Source organism: Rutidosis leptorrhynchoides, chromosome 9 (assembly GCF_046630445.1).
Source record: "Rutidosis leptorrhynchoides isolate AG116_Rl617_1_P2 chromosome 9, CSIRO_AGI_Rlap_v1, whole genome shotgun sequence".
Taxonomy (NCBI): Eukaryota; Viridiplantae; Streptophyta; class Magnoliopsida; order Asterales; family Asteraceae; genus Rutidosis; species Rutidosis leptorrhynchoides.
The window spans coordinates 250,620,872-250,639,629 of NC_092341.1; the positions used below are offsets into that span (position 1 = coordinate 250,620,872).

Here is an 18,758-nt window from a genome sequence, read left to right on the forward strand (position 1 = left end):
ATTGATATGGTTATTGTTCCATCTTCGAATATTTGATATCCATCTTTTAAGATTATGATTTTCATCCATTAGGATATTCTCTACTGTTATCTCATAATCAAAGATGAACATTATGTCATGTCCTCCCATATATTTGATTGGGCAATTGTGATATCGTCTTCTTCACAAAGTATTTGAAGTTGTTCTAAGATGTCCACACTTTTAGCTTCTCCAACCAGTGCTCTTTTGAACAAATCATTATAAACTTTCTCATATTCTAATGAGATGACTCTGGGCTTGTTTGGTAGGTTTTGGTTTAGGTTTTGGGTTACTTTTTTCAGCTGCAGGTTGTTATCTTGGTATATGTGAGTTTTGGAGTTTGTACGCATAAGTAGAGCTGGGTTTATGAAACGATTTTTTTTTTTGTGATGGGTTACAGATTTGTGGTGATGATGCGGTGTAAAGGGTGGTTTGGTTTGATTAGGTTTCGGATTGAGGTGTTGGTGACTTTCAGGGTTATGGTATGGATAATTAGATGGGTGGGAGCTTTTGTTTTGATGTGGGTTGGGTTTGTGTGTTTGGAAGTTTCAGATCTGTGAGGTTGTTGTTGATGTGGAATGTGGAATGTGAAAGGTTTTCTTTCTGAGTTTTTGACAACATCTGTATATCTCCTACCATCTTGCACAGATTCAAGATCTGGATGTACATTAAATCTTCTGTTGTCAGTAGAATTTTTATTTTGATGTTGTTGAGCCTGTTGAGCATTTTTATTATGTTCTTCATTTCTGTTAAACCTGCTATTATCTTGGTTTTTGGAAATGTATATTATGAGATAGTTGTCTCCTAAACCGATCTTACGCTGTGACGACCCGGAAAATTTTGACTTATTTTGAACCAAAACTATAAATGTTTCCGACATGATAAGTAATGAATTATGACAAGTTTTAAAACTTTTGAAAATGAGTTTTTATATAACGGTTGATCACCCTGTTTGTCTGACGATTTACGAATGTCATAACTTATGATAATTATATAATTGTGTGTGTGTATATATATATATATATATACGATATGATAAAAATTTACTATTGAATGATGCAGTTTCGAATTAAAAAGTTTACGTATTTAATCGTTTTATTTTTATGATGTATTTTTTTTAGTTTTTTAGAAGACACGAAATTAAATCAAAGATGTACAAGTTGTAAAGCACAACGTACAACAATTTAACTTAAATAGTTGAATCGAAATTAATTCATTTACTATTCATATGAATAGTAAATGAAACGAAATTAATTAATTTACTATTCACATGAAAGCGACATGATAAAATTGTTAATTATAAGTTACATAAAATACACCTAATGTATTTAATAAATACGACTTTTAAAAATATTAAAATTCGTTAATTCGTTTGAATTAAACTAATTCAATAATTCACTGTGGCACAGAATGATCAGCAGACTAGTTCGTACACTCTACATCGAACGTATATAGTAATTTTATAAATAAATGAATCTTTTTACAACTAGTTTTATAAAGCTTAAGACCAAAATAAATATATGTATTCAATTATAAAAAGTGGAATATTTTTTATTTATACTTTTACCCGTCAATTATTAGCAACAGAGTACGAAATACCGATCCGCGAAAACTGTCGACAGATATTATTGAATGTTAATTGTCACGTTTGATTCTATATTATTATTATATTATATTTATATTATTATATTATTATATTTATTCTATATATATCGAACGAATTCTGGTTCGATTTCACAAAACTTTCAATCTCTCTATCTCACATTACTCCGTATATTATTTATTTATATTTATTATTATTAATATTATTATTATTATTATTATTATTATTATTAAGATTAATATTATTATTATTAATCTTATTATTATCAATAATAGTATTATTATTATTATTATTATTATTATTATTATTATTAGAATAAACATAAAATACTACGACGGAGTGATGTTCGAATGTTTTCAAAACGGGTTAAAGCTAAGGAAATTATGGGTTATAACTATGGAGGTTATGGGTATTGCTTGAGGGTTATGATCATGAGTCAAAGGTCAATCTAGCGTTTATCATCTCTGTTGCGTCTACATACTTTCCTGCAATATTGAATCCCAATATTGATACGTGAGCATTCATATCTTATCTTTTATATATTAATAGTTTATCCATGTCTAGTGCTCGAGTATATATGTTTATACATGCTTGTATGCTAAATTTCGTCGTTAGATAGTTTTATGATGAATCACGAATTTAATACATATACTACTGATATAAGGTATATGATATGCATGTTATTGGAAAGCTGGCGAAAAATTAATAACTTTTCATTTAGAAATCGCGTGATTTCGATGAACGGATTAAAAGATATGGTCAACTGAATTATGTTTGACGTAATTGAAATTGTGTTGGAAACTGTAAAGTCATATTTAAACAACTTGTTTATAAGATTAATAAATTGGATTTTTGGATACTACTAGTCGAGTAAATGAACTCTTATATAAGACACGTCTCGTTTTGTTGAATAATTGTCAAAGTTGACTGTCTTATCATGTTTTAAAGCTTTATAAACACTATAATCTGATTTTACAAGTATTGGAAAACTATGTGAAATGATAAAACATTTTCGATTGCCATGATAATTCAAATATAATATAACTCCTGAAATAAATAATATTTTGAGTTTGATAAACTATAAATTCGTTCAATTATCAAGACTTATACTATGTTAATATAATAAACATATATAGATTTAAAGATCATATTGGGTCAGATTGACTTTTGAGATGACTTTTGTTAACTTTTGCATGTCGGTCTCGAGCATTAGGATTGTGATACACTATGACCTGACCTAGATTGTTAGACATGTATTGACCAACATATGTTCTCTAGGTTGAGATCTACGGTTATTTTGCATTCCGAGTTTCGGTCACATTTCGGTGAATGACCTTATGTGCTGCTAAGGTGAGTTTTAGATCCCTTTTTAATTGCTTTTGCAATCTATATTTTTGAGCTGAGAATACATGCACTTTATTTTAAATGCAATGGATACAAGTACATACTAAATTCTACACCGAGTTTGAATCGAAAATCCCTTAGCTTTGATAACTAGTAACTGCCGGTTATAAGAACTGGTGGGCGCGAGTAGTTATATATGGATCCATAGGGCTTGACATCCCCGTCTGTTCCAGGTATAGAAATCCTAGCCTGAACTATAAAACAGAAGTATGCTATTTGAGTTTAGTACACGTCGGTTTGCGTGTATTGTACATGTTGGTTGCATGTATGTTAAAACAGGGGAACTTATTATATATACATTAAAGTTTAGTTACCAGGGTGCTCAATCTTGTAGAATATTTTGATAAACGTTTCTGGATGAAACAACTGAAATCTTGTGATCCACCTTTATATACAGATTATGTGCAACATTAAAACTATGAACTCACCAACCTTTGTGTTGACACTTTTAAGCATGTTTATTCTCATGTTCCTAGAAGTCTTCCGCTGTTTGCTTATATGTTATACAAGCTATGTGCATGGAGTCATACATGCTTTATTCGAGAAAACGTTGCATTCACAAATTCATCACCATGTATCTTATTTTGACTGCATTGTCAACGGATGTAGTATTGTAAATTATTACTTACAGTGATTGTTTATATGTAGAAATCATCAGACGTCAAAAACCTTGGAATTAGATATTCATTTATGGTGTGCCTTTTCAAAAGAATGCAATGTTTACAAAACGTATCATGTAGAGGTCAGTACCTCACTGTGAAATCGATGAATGATGTATTCGTCCAAATGGATTTGGACGGATCATCACAGTTGGTATCAGAGCTTGAGGTCATAGGGAACCAGAATTTGCATTAGTGTGTTTAACTGGTAATTGTTAGGATGCATTAGTGAGTCTGGACTATGACCGTATCAGTTTTTACCGAGTTTTGCTTATCATTTCTTGTCAGAAATTACTTGCTTATCATTTCTTATCAGAAATTACTTGCTTATCATTCTTAAGTCTAGACGCGTTTTTCTTCATTTATTGCATAGATAGTGTACAGAAGAATTCATATATTAGCATATTTGTTACTGTAAATTTTGCCTGACATCTTCCGAAAATTCTTCCGTAATTTAGGGGATTTTGGTATTATATATACATATGTAAAATATGTATTGAAGAATACCAAATCTAAGTCCTATAATATATTTCACATCAAAAATCATTTTCCTGATTATACAAGATGGATCCCGTATCTAGTTCAAATTCCTTAGATTCCGACAGCTATTCCGATCTGGAGTTTCGCTCGAGCTCCGAAAGCAGTGTGACCGGAATGGATCAACCAATTAGCCATCATCTATTCAGGATGAATGGGGATGGGTTCGTAATCTACTTAATCATTGGAGACAAGAAGAAGGTGATCCTTTCCATCCACCACATTCCCCTCTTGGCGAAGAACCTGAAGCACTTACCGGCGAACCTATTCGTAATACCATTTTCTCTCTCATTTCCAGAGTATCTCGTCATGATTATATACTATCTCAAATTCTAGATCTTATTCATCCACTCGTCCGAACTGAAAATCACCCCGGTGTAATAGAAGAAGTCAACGAGATTTGCGCTCGAGTAGTGGCTTTGGAGAATATGGTGCAAAGGTTACAAGCACCAGCAGCATCACCGGCATCAACAATACCACCATCATCAACACCAACAGTACCATTACCACCATCAACAACATCCACATCCCATGATTCAACATCACAAGATGTTCCACGAGCATCAACGTCATACGCACCATAGATACCAAGGAGTACCAACAACAATAATCAATGAATTATTGATTCATAACTTCATTAGAGAAACATTCTGCGGCGATTATGTAATCTCTAAAGTCTTAGAGATTATCCATTACAACCTTAACCATAAATCAAATGAGTGGACCAAAATGATAGAAGGAAGAGTAGAAACCCTGACAAGAATGGTGAGTGATTTACAAGTTAGACTTGTTATACAAGCGCCACCGGTAGTACCACCATCATCACAATCAGTATCACCAACACCAGCAACACCTGTAGTACCACAAGCTACACCAGCTCCATAACCATCAATGATATCGACACCACAATCATCAAAGGATACATTGCATCAACGAGTTATGAAGTATTAACTCATTTCCTCTGAAGAATTTATATGTATATTTTATATATATATGAGTTTTGAAACCAATAGTGAATCTTTTCGTACTAAGCTATTACGTGTGAATTTTAACTGGTAGGTACTACTTGATTAATTCATATCACTAATATGCTATGATGTACATTCTTCGTTAATGACTTAACAATCATTAACCATAATCTATGTTTCAACTCAATAAGTTCCATTCCATAATAAACCAAGTGTATTATTCAAATACATGTTTAATTGTAAACTTTCATTTTCGATGTACTCAAAACTTTCTAGAAAACATCATTCGTACCTTGCGAAATTCACAAGAATTCCACGAGCACCAACATCCTTCATCGAGGAATATCAATATCAATAAATAATAAAGTATTGATTACATTAGTGAAATACTCCGCGAAGATTATGTAATCTCTAATGGTTTAGAGATTATTCATTTCTAGTTCCAGCCGAAAATCAAACGAGTTTAATAAAATATTAACTCATTAAATCTGTATTACATCTGAAGAAAATATACATTCATATATTTTCATAAAGATTGTAATAAAGATTCTTTTTGTACAAACTATTAATTGTGAAAATATTTTAACGGGTAGGTAATGCCCGAGAAATATTTAGATTTCACGTTAATATGTTACACTGTACATTCTTAAATTACTCGATAATCATTAACCATACTCACTACTTTCACAATGATATACATTCTTTCATAGAAATCAGAACAACCTTTCTCACTCAAATTCAATTACATATTCTGATTTTAAACACATCAGAATCCAGAATCCAAGTCAAGATATAATAGATAGCATCACTCTTAGATCCCTACATCTTTCAAAACTATACTTTGACTTCAAAACTATGCTAGAACATCACTTCTATTCATAAAACCCAGAAAAATATTTGTATCATTCAAAATTCTAGAACATCAAACCCTTCATAATTCTTGAGAATACCTCAATTAAGAAACAATCGAGAGGATGATCCAACCACACTTTGGCTACGAAAAGAAAATTTTATGCATATAGTCATGCACCTGGAAAACTCCTGGAACCTAAGTAAAAATTTAACATGAATCTGTGATCCATTGGCATTCTTATTACCGAAAATAACCTTGCAATCCCTTTTCAAAGTATCCAGTTTTATCACACTTCCAACCAGTCAACTTCGACTTTTCAGATTAGCCTTATAACCTTGATATATACGTTTTTGTTACCGGAGAACCTTTTATATTCCACCACATTAACAGTAAATGTACCAGCAACTTCATTACCCTTTGACTTAAGCCTCTTCGAAAAGTCACTATACTTATTCATTGAAACTCTATCATGTACTCATCTGCATCTTGTAACGGTAGTTGCCATACCAAAAAGCTTGAATCATTATTCTCGAATTTCACAGCAATTCTACGCTAGCAATTATTTATATATATATATATATATATATATATATATATATATATATATATATATATATATATATATATATATATATATATATATATATATATATATATATATATATATATATATATATATATATATATATATATATATATATATAACGTCTATCTCCTAGACTTACATACTTCGAATGTGAAGTTTCTGAAAAACACCCCAAACTGCGTACTAGTTCTCCGAATTTTGGAAAAATGCTGATGAAGCAGCAAAAACTGTAAACAACTTTAACAATCGAAAGTTTGATGATAAAGAGTAGTGTGTTGAAACAAGCTCAGAAAATAAGAAAATTTGGTACTGAAAAATGGATTGAGAAACCCATGAAGGAGGCTGTGGACAAATCACAAAGACGAAATCTACCTTCAAATAATCCAAATGATTTAGTGTCTGCTGAAATCGTTAGCGAACACCTTACTCCTTATTCTAAACCTTCGCAGACAAATTTTTTGCATCATCCTTTAATTCCAGATATTTTAAAATTCTAAAACATCATCGAATCTTTCAGTATAAATATCCTCGATACATCTGAAGATACCATCATAACTATCATTGTCCGAGATTATTTATCTCTTTGCGCTATCTGTGTTACATCATAAAAGAAACTGTTTTAGTTTCTAAACTTCTGGAACCGTCGAGTTTAAATTATGAATGTATTCTGGAAAAGTGTTGGGAATTGAAGCATGAGTTAGTATAATATAATGACACTTGATCAACGTGATTATATTACAGTAAGTCATGATGAGTTTCTAATGGAACGTGATGATTCACAGACCATAACGTCATCATGTGCCATGTTACACGACTCTTATATTCAATCTAATCTTCGAACATATCAAGAACATATCTTCTTGATAGTTCTATCTTTTCCCGTGACTTCTGGTAATTTAACAAATCAAGATCGTGCTATTACAATTTATCTCTTAGAACATTAGTTATGTTCATTCCAAATTTCATACCTACGAATTCTGGACCATTACTTGTTGTGCTTAATGGCAAGCAGAGAAAATAAAAGCATGAGGCTCCGAAATAGAAATGGGAATGTAAATAGCAGCAAATATGAGAGAGCATTAACTGAGGATGTCAATGATTATAGAAAGACAGAAGCAGAGACTCCGAAATATAAGGAAAGATAAAAAGCCCAACAACAACCCAGAAATTACAAACCGTGTATATCGATGCGTATAGCAATATAAAGACACGGGAGAACTAAAAACACTATAAACCCAAGAGCATAATAGAAGTAAACAGATTCCTCTGGTGGTAGATGAAAAAGAAGAATGACAGATGTGATAGTCAAGAATATATCAAGAATCAGAACTGGATGGAGCATGCTGACGAATGTTTTAGAAGCATGAATTAAGGAAGAAAGTATAAAAGATGGGAGTTGTGGAAATAAGGAAACAAATGGGGTGGATTTATAGTGAAATATTAGACAGAGCAATCGAGATAGATTATTGCATTTAACCAAAGAGGATTCTAATTTTCTTAATTATCGAAGAATCAAATCTTATTAGAAAGATTTTCTCTAAATCCCTTGAATTCCAGAAATCAAACGTGACTACGTCAAAAGTTAATACGAATCTTTAATTTCGTCATTTCATATTTTTTGTGATAGCTTCACTCGTACTCTTCGAGTAATCGAATTATTTTATCCATATTACTCTATGGTAATAACACTCTATCTATCAACTCCTATTCATCATGAAAAAATTTTTATTGTTAACCATGACGATCTCTATCAAATTTCGGGACGAAATTTCTTTAACGGGTGGGTACTGTGACGACCCGAAAAATTTCGACTTATTTTGAACCAAAACTATAAATGTTTCCGACATGATAAGTAATGAATTATGGCAAGTTTTAAAACTTTTGAAAATGAGTTTTTATATAACGGTTGACCACCCTGTTTGTCCGACGATTTACGAATGTCATAACTTATGATAATTATATAATTGTGTGTGTGTGTGTATATATATATATATATATATATATATATATATATACGGAAACATGCGAATAATATTTATATACGAAATGATAAAAATTTACTATTGAATGATACAGTTTCGAATTAAAAAGTTTACGTATTTAATCGTTTTATTTTTATGATGTATTTTCTTTTTGTTTTTAAGAAGACACGGAGTTAAATCAAAGATGTACAAGTTGTAAAGCATAACGTACAACAATGTAACTTAAATAGTTGAATCGAAATTAACTCATTTACTATTCATATGAATAGTAAATGAAACGAAATTAATTAATTTACTATTCACATGAAAGCGACATGATAGAAATTATTAATTATAAGTTACATAAAATACCCCTAATTTATTTAATAAATACGACTTTTAAAACTATTAAAATTTGTTAATTCGTTTGAATTAAACGAATTCAATAATTCACGGTGGCACAGAATGATCAGCAGACTAGTTCGTACACTCAACATCGAACGTATATAGTAATTTTATAAATAAATGAATCTTTTTACAACTAGTTTTATAAAGCTTAAAACCAAAATAAATATATGTATTCAATTATAAAAAGTGGAATATTTGTTATTTATACTTTTACCGGTCAATTATTAGCAACAGAGTACGAAATACCGGTCCGCAAAATTGTCGACAGATATTATGAATGTTAATTCTCACGTTTGATTCTATATTATTATTATATTATATTTATATTATTATATTTATTCTATATATATCGAACGAATTCTGGTTCGATTTCATAAAACTTTCAATCTCTCTATCTCACATTACTCCGTATATTATTTATTTATATTTATTATTATTATTATTATTATTATTATTATTATTATTATTAAGATTAATATTATTAATATTATTATTATTAATCTTATTATTATCATTAGTAGTATTATTATTATTATTAGTATATACATAAAATACTACGACGGAGTGATGTTCGAGTGTTTTCAAAACGGGTTAAAGCTAAGGAAATTATGAGTTATAACTATGGAGGTTATGGGTATTGCTTGAGGGTTATGATCATGAGTCAAAGGTCAACCTAGCGTTTATCATCTCCGTTGCGTCTACATACTTCCCTGCAATATTGAATCACAATATTGATACGTGAGTATTCATATCTTATCTTTTTATATATTAATAGTGTATCCATGTCTAGTGCTCGAGTATATATGTTTATACATGCTTGTATGCTAAATTTCGTCGTTAGATAGTTTTATGATGAATCACAAATTTAATACATATACTACTAATATAAGGTATATGATATGCATGTTATTGGAAAGCTGGCGAAAAATTAATAACTTTTCATTTAGAAATCGCGTGAATTCGATAAACGGATTAAAAGATATGGTCAACTGAATTATGTTTGACGTTAATTGAAATTGTGTTGGAAACTGTAAAGTAATATTTAAACAACTTGTTTATAAGATTAATAAATTGGATTTTTGGATACTACTAGTCGAGTAAATGAACTCTTATATAAGACACGTCTCGTTTTGTTGAACAATTGTCAAAGTTGACTGTCTTATCATGTTTTAAAGCTTTATAAACACTATAATCTGATTTTACAAGTATTGGAAAACTATGTGAAATGATAAAACATTTTCGATTGCCATGATAATTCAAATATAATATAACTCCTGAAATAAATAATATTTTGAGTTTAATAAACTATAAATTCGTTCAATTATCAAGACTTATACTATGTTAATATAATAAACATGTGTAGATTTAAAGATCATATTTGGTCAGATTGACTTTTGAGATGACTTTTGTTAACTTTTGCATGTCGGTCTCGAGCATTAGGATTGTGATACACTATGACCTGACCTAGATTGTTAGACATGTATTGACCAACATATGTTCTCTAGGTTGAGATCTACGGTTATTTTGCATTCCGAGTTTCGGTCACATTTCGGTGAATGACCTTATGTGCTGCTAAGGTGAGTTTATAGATCCCTTTTTAATTGCTTTTGCAATCTATATTTTTGGGCTGAGAATACATGCACTTTATTTTAAACGCAATGGATACAAGTACATACTAAATTCTACACCGAGTTTGAACCGAAAATCCCTTAGCTTTGGTAACTAGTAACTACCCGTTATAAGAACTGGTGGGCGCGAGTAGTTATATATGGATCCATAGGGCTTGACATCCCCATTCTGTTCCAGGTATAGAAACCCTAGCCTGAACTATAAAACAGACGTATGCTATTTGAGTTTAGTACACGTTGGTTTGCGTGTATTGTACATGTTGGTTACATGTATGTTAAAACAGGGGTACTTATTATATATACGTTAAAGTTTAGTTACCATGGTGCTCAATCTTGTAGAATATTTTGATAAACATTTCTGGATGAAATAACTGAAATCTTGTGATCCACCTTTATATACAGATTATGCGCAACATTAAAACTATGAACTCACCAACCTTTGTGTTGACACTTTTAAGCATGTTTATTCTCAGGTTCCTAGAAGTCTTCCGATGTTTGCTTATATGTTATACAAGCTATGTGCATGGAGTCATACATGCTTTATTCGAGAAAATGTTGCATTCACAAATTCATCACCGTGTATCTTATTTTGACTGCATTGTCAACGGATGTAGTATTGTAAACTATTATTTACGGTGATTGTTTATATGTAGAAATCATCAGACGTCAAAAACCTTGGAATTAGATATTCATTTATGGTGTGCCTTTTCAAAAGAATGCAATGTTTACAAAACGTATCATGTAGAGGTCAGTACCACACTGTGAAATCGATGAATGATGTATTCGTCCAAATGGATTTGGACGGGTCATCACATACGCAGTTCCATAACAAAATATTTAGGATCTCAAATGTCTTCATATCTTACAAAACCAAACTTTTGACCCTTCGATAGTGTCTTTCTCGCAATGTAGATGTTGGAAACGTTACCATGCCTTTTGAAAAACCTCCATAAATCTGAGACTTCCAACATTTTCGGATAATTGAAGAAGAAGAACGATGTCATCTGTTTACCTTTTACCCTAATTGGAGTGTGCCGGTCATAGTATCCCTTGTCGCCTCCATGCGCCACCGTCGTATCTCAAATTTTGCCATAAACATCTGCTCTCTCCCTAACATTTGCTCTAACTCTCCCTCTTATTTTCTCTCTCATATTTTTTTGAACTGAGGTGTATTAGGAGTAACACATTTGCTCTCACTCTCTATCTTACTAAATATGATGAGATGGTTACTGTTCACGAAAGTATTTTTGCCACTTTATTTTCTTTTTTTAGTTCATTATAATTTTACCACTACACCACCAATGATATTCCTCCAGCCTCAATTTACCTGTACTAGCCATCTTTCACCACCACAAACCACCTCTATGGTAATCACCACTATTAACCACCGGCCATTATCGTCGTCGACCTCATCACCAACCTCTCCAGCGACACCGCCGGTTATGAACATCGTTAATGTCCGCCCATCGATCTCTAGGCATCGCCGCCGTCGACCTCACTGCCTTTGATATTTCCAATGACACCAGCGACCACCAACTACGACCATCAATCTCCGTTCGCCACCACCAACACAACCGTCGATCTGTCCACCACCACCATCGACGTTCCTCCCTCCGCCATCACTAACATCCTCGTCAACCACCATTTTTATCGTTGTACAGGTTGAACCATCACCATGAAATATCGTGAACCGCCAATATCAACCTCGCTGTCCACAAACAACAATGGACGGCCTTTGGATGGAAAACCACCAGCGGCGGTGATGGAGATTGTGACACCGCCATTTTTTTAAAACATTGCGGAAGCATTATCTGATTAAACATTTTATTAAACAAACTACATATTTACGAGCCCAATGTAACTTGCAACTACTTGTTAAATCAGTATCACCGATGCCACTTAACAAAACATTAAATTACAGACTTAATGAGAAAAGACATATCCGTGTTACTATTTACAAAAGGAAACAGTTCAAAAGTAAATGTCATCCAAAACTAACTCCGGTCACATCCAGTTTTAAAACTAAGTAAGAAAACATCAGATTTAAGTTTTGTCAAACATAACATCTTCATGCCCGTCTTCTCCCAAAAGCATCACACACAAAAGCTAAAACCTGCAGGGAGGAGATGGAGGGGAATTAGCACGAAGCTAAGTGAGTGCAACTATCTACAGGCAATAGCAAATTACAGCAGTTTCACTAATCATGTCAACTAACACATACATTACCAATTATAGTCCATAGAGACATCGGCGGTCCGGCCGAACACTTTACTGCCAGTTGATCAGACTAGGGGCTTACCGAAAGTTTCTCGCGCATCCATGAGTGCATAAAATCATCCACATGCGACGAACGCATCATTCAAACGTATACAAACATGGACACTGGCCGCCTCATGAGGAACTCAACCCGCATGTTGATCTCTCTTATTTAACACCCAATAGGGACGAACTGGGCTCCAAACACACACGGCATCACATAACAAGAAGTTATCACATAGCCATAAACAACTAACAATAAGTAGGATGTTAAACATAACAATAAAAGCAATCATAGAATAACATGCTAATCAATACTACTGGTCTCCAGATAGTCTCACTCACCAATTACCGGCCACAGAAGGATTTCATAGGTCTAATCTTTATGAGCCTTCTCTCTGTCTCTGTCACCTGAGTAAATATGATACAAGTCAGTCACTTCATTCCAATAATAGTATCAATACTACAGAATTGTTAACAACAAAGTCTAGGTCTAACGACCCATTACAAAGCCACATACTTCTTCAATGGCAGGGTTTTACACGCCCCCACCTATGACATACAAAATACTAATATGAAACAAACGCAATCCTAACAGCTTAAGTGATCACAATAAATTCAGTCGGTCGAGAAAAAAAAGATCTGTTCAATTGATTTAATGGGTTATCTATGACAATAAATTAGGAAATATTACAAATTCGACTTTTCTATTAGTTATTCAAAATAAGGTGTCGTTTAGGTTTTTAAAAAAAAAGGGGTATCATTGTTTAATCACTTTGAGATAGATAGTAATATTTAGTAATCAATTAAATCAATCGTTGATATTTAAAAATTGAGCTACATCCAATTGTTAAAGTTTTGCCATTAGAATTTGTTAAAATTTAATAACATAAAATAATTTTCTTATTATATATAATATCTAGAAAATATATAATATAAATAGAATATAAATATTAGATATTTAGATAGGTTATTTAATACTAGCTTTATAAAAAATTATTAATTTTAGATAGAGGAAGTGTTATACAAATGTCAACAAACTCTTTTTTCTCATTAAAAAATTTAAAAAATAAACGATAAGGAATCTAAAACTAATGAATGATAGGTGACATATGCATACATCCATCTTTGTCTCTCTATATCTATATATCTATATCTATAAATAATAAAATCCACTTTTCCGAAAATCCCAAAACCAATTCCCAAAATTCCCTTTAGATTATTTTTCCCATATGGAAAAACCAATGAACATAACAACCAATTAATAATTAATAATTTAATTTAATCAATTAAGAGTATTAATTAATCATCAAGTTAAATATCAAACAAAACGACAGATTCACAAACTTCAACTTTCATTCCACTTCATTTCATTACATTTTTAGAGAGAGAAACAAACAGATTTTGAGAGAGAAACAACACATACATATAGATATACGGATCTATATCTATTGTCACTTGTATCTTTTGTTCAGAAACTTCATAAAGTGGCTTAATGGATCGTAGCTTTTATTTTGTACTATCGTTTACATGAATGTTTGATGATTGTACGGAATACATGATAGATATGTGCTGTTTGATTGTTATCTTCGATTTTTATAAATTCTGACGCTAATTGAGTTCGTTGAGCTGTCGATTGCTACAATTTAGCTGAGAATTAATATCGTTTGAGGTACTTTCTTCTCTAATTCACTAATTACTGATAATTTGTTGTTAACGTTTATGTTTTATAATTCAAATTAATTTTACTTCTGAATTTTCCGATGAATCGATTATTATTATATTATATTATTAAATTATTAAATTAATAATATCGTATAATTTTAATTTATTTGTAGTTACAATCTCGATTTGTTAAATGCTTGTGTTACGATTCTTAGTGTACACTCTTTGATTATTATAAATAATTAGAGTTATCATGTGTGTGTGACTGTGTGTTCCTTTATAAATGATCAGTATAAAGAGTGATTTACTTTGTGAAAAACTGTTACATGTACTAATTATCGTACAATTTTTATTAAAAAAAAAAAGGAAAAATGACTCTAAATATATACTGAAAACTACTGTGTTTGATTTTGTCATTAATAGCGTAAATTAACTCAACAAGTTGCCAGAATGAGAGATTCAGATAATGGATGGTATTTGGGTTTTTTTTTTTTTTTTTTTTTTTTTTTTTTTTTTTTAATTTAAATCTACTTTGCATAAAATTACTTGTTAGTAGAAATGATTGTTTATTTGTGACAAAGCTGATATAGTGAAGTTTGGAAGTATGTTTTGTTTCATCATTGCTAATTTGTATTATTAACCTGTTCTATATAACCGCGAAGGTGGTGATGCCAATATCGCTGTTCGAAAAAAAAAAAAAATTTGTATTAACCTGTTCTACATTTTTGCAATAATGATGGTTTGTTTGCAAATTGCAACAATAAAATCGAATATGAAATTCAAACTGATGTTATGTTAGCTCATGGACTCGAATGTTGTATCCATATTTTACTTATTGTTGCAATTAAAAGCCAATGATATTTGCTGAATTGTTGGCAAGTATCCGGGATTATCATTTCACGTTTGTCCGAAATAACATCATGTTTTGAAACTAAAATGTACAATGTAAAACGTTTATGATATGAATTGGTTTTTGATCTGGTTGCAGAAATGGGAGCCAAAGTACAAACTAAAACGTTTTTTTCTGGTTCGATGATGGATCTGAACAACAGTTTTCACAATGGCGTTCGGGATCCATATCACGATGATAGAAGTCACAGGATCTCAAACCCTGTAAACAGTCAACAGTTTGACTACTTTCTAACATCACAAGCAATGGATGGATACAATGGATATGGTAAAGAGCAAATTAAACAAACCATCTTGAAGCATGAAACAATCTTCAGGCATCAGGTCTGTTTTTTATTATTATTCTTATTTCTTTACAAGGTTGCAATATTCTCTACTCGGAGGGTACTCAGTCGGGACATTTTAGGAAGTAATCGGAAACTCGCCTCGGGGAATAATTGGATTTTGACAAAGTTTGACTTTTACCAATTTTGACCGAGTATTGACCAATTTCGCGAGTAATACGAGTTTTGGCCTAGTGATCCCCGTTGACCGAGTTTTGACCAGTGTTAACCGATTTTCCGAGTATTCCCGAGTAATCCTCGTTGACCGAGGGTTGACCGAGTTTTGACCGATGGTTGACCGAGTTTTGACCAAGGGTTAACCGAGTTTTAACAGATTACTCGGCCCAAACTTTTAACCGAGTACTCAGTGAGTTTTTCCGAGTCTGCAACCTTGATTTTTATCTGCGTATCGTGCTATAATCTAGTTAACTGAGTTACCTTTTATTAGCATTAAACCTCTTTGAACTTATGAGTTATGTTTTAAAGTCTTTGTTTTATTGTTGTATTCTTGAATCCCAGCTTCAAGAACTTCACCGTTTGTATAAACGACAGAGAGATTTGATGAATCCGGTGGCTACAAAAATGTCACAATTTGGTTCTGATATTTACAAAGAGAGACCTTTTCTCGCATCTAATTTTTCTCCGATAGATTCGAGTTTTAGTCGAGCATCTACTTCATTAACAAACATTACATTTTCTCCTGTTGATTCTATTAAGGGAAAAACTACATTCAAAGATTTCAATCCTGAAGTAGATACGAGTAACAAACGGAATGTCTTTAGTTTGGCCGACTTAAATGAACCAATCCATGCGGACGAAACAGCTTTTGCAACACTTTTTTACCACAAAAACAGACTGGGCCCACAAAAAAAGGATTCGTCTGCAAAAAGAACATTGTTTGGAGTTGACATCAGCGAAAGAAACCACGCACAATCGTTTGTTTCACCATGGAAAAACACTAATTCTTCGGTTTATCATAACAATTGGCCTAATTCGTCTAATTCAACGAGCCAAAACACAGGGCTGTTTACAAGTAATTCAAGATTAACAACAAATCCAGTTAGACAAACCTCGTTCAGTTTTGAAGATCGATCCGTTCGGGAAAAAAACAAATTTCTTGACATGTGGAAAAACGAAACCCCGGTGCAAACGCTACCTCATTGGCTTACACCAAAACCATGTTTACCGAACGAACATCTCAAATCTAAACAAACATCAGTTCATCATATAAATTTGAATTCGTTGCAGAACGATTCTCATCTGTTTTTCAAGAAAACCGAGATGAAAGAAGGTTCCGGTACACACGTGTTTAAGAAAGTAAAAACGGATGAAAACGAGAACATCACAAAGATTCTTGGTGTTCCGATTGTTGAAAGTCGTTGTGAATCGAAGAAAACAGTAGAAGAAAATGGAAAGAAAAAACATGTTTCAGACATCGATTTAAACTTGTCTCTTGATGAGGAAGACGTGTTAGCTTCTTTACCAGAATCAGTTGTGAAGATTGCTACTATGGAGATAGACTTGGAGGCTCCAGCAGTTCTTGAATCTGATACGGATCCGGATCCGGTTGATGGTTCCATGGATAATACCCATTTGGAACTTGTTAACAATGCAGCCGAGGCTATCGTTTCCATTTCACGTTCTGAACCATCTGCAGACAAATTGTTATGGTTTGCAGAGGTTATTACATCTACAATTAAAGAAATGGATTACTTTGAATACATGACACTGCAACTTGAAGAAGAAACCGAAGAAGTTTATGATAATTATAAACCGATAAAAATGGAGGATCCGAAAGAGGAAACGAGCGGTTCGTTATTGAAACGGACACGTAGGATCGGACAAGGAAAAAGGGGAAGACAAAAGAGAGACTTTCAGAAAGATATATTACCAAGTATTGTTTCGTTATCGAGACGCGAAGTGACTGAAGATCTTCAAATTTTTGAAGAAGCATTGTCTGCTACTGGTGTTTCATGGCAATCTAATTGGACAAAACGGAAATCTGCTAGGGGCAGGCGGCGGTTGGTGGTGGCAGACACTCTGTGTGACTTGCCACCACCATCAACACCGCCATCGGTGGCGGCAGCAGAAAGTATATGTAGGGAATTGTCGTTAGAGAAAAATCTTGGAGGGTGGGGAAGGAGGACACGTAGGCTACCTCGACAAAGATGTAAAAATGGCGGGAAACATAATTCGTCTCCGGTTTTGAAATGTTAAGTATAGAAGATGGTTTGTTGTGCATAATTATGATTATGTAGACATCTTATATAATGTATCCTAACCTCTACAAGTCATGAAACTTGTCACAACAATATGTAAACATCATTTAAATTAGCTAACTTTGTTACCTATTTGATTCACCTTTTTCAAGTTACGTTAGTGTTAACCTTATTTCTTCATTCTTTTAATATATAAAAGCTAAATATAAAAGCTAAATAAATGTGATACTTTTCATAGTTTTACCAGATTTCTTACGGTGTGTTTGTTGTAGGGTTTAGGAAAAAACAATATTAATGGAAGTGATAGAATGTTCTTTGGCCGTTCAAAAAATAAAATTGAAGTGATGAATGATGATCGTTATTTTACTTGGTGGATATAAATAAATTTATAAAAGCCAAAAATGAATGTTTACACGTATGTTAATGGATTTTAGAAAGTGACATGTTTACTCGTAAAATAAAAGTTTGTAGAAAAATCAATTTTAAGTACGAGTAATAGACTAATGGTCTTTAGAATTTATTTTTTTTATTTGTGTTTTGACTTTTTAATTGATTGATGATACATCTTATTTCATAAAAATGCTATTTTTATTGAACAATCAAAAAAGTTTCCAAAACTATTAAAATTTTAATGTAATAATTATTAAATCAAATGTTGTCAAAAAACATACATACGTATATACATATACATATACATAATAATAATAATAATAATAAATAATAATAATAAATAATAATAATAATAATAATAATTCTTCTTC

The 18,758-nt window shown here is 32.1% G+C and overlaps 1 protein-coding gene across 1 annotated transcript; it reads left to right on the forward strand.

Moving 5' to 3' along the window:
* The first annotated feature begins 14,260 nt into the window (after positions 1 to 14,260).
* Positions 14,261 to 18,134, forward strand: LOC139866835 (uncharacterized). The gene is made up of 3 exons (XM_071855125.1): positions 14,261 to 14,553; positions 15,535 to 15,779; positions 16,298 to 18,134. The coding sequence occupies exons 2-3, from the start codon at positions 15,537 to 15,539 to the stop codon at positions 17,993 to 17,995; spliced, it is 1,941 nt and encodes a 646-aa protein (XP_071711226.1). The 5' UTR covers positions 14,261 to 14,553; positions 15,535 to 15,536; the 3' UTR covers positions 17,996 to 18,134.
* Positions 18,135 to 18,758: the final 624 nt, after the last annotated feature.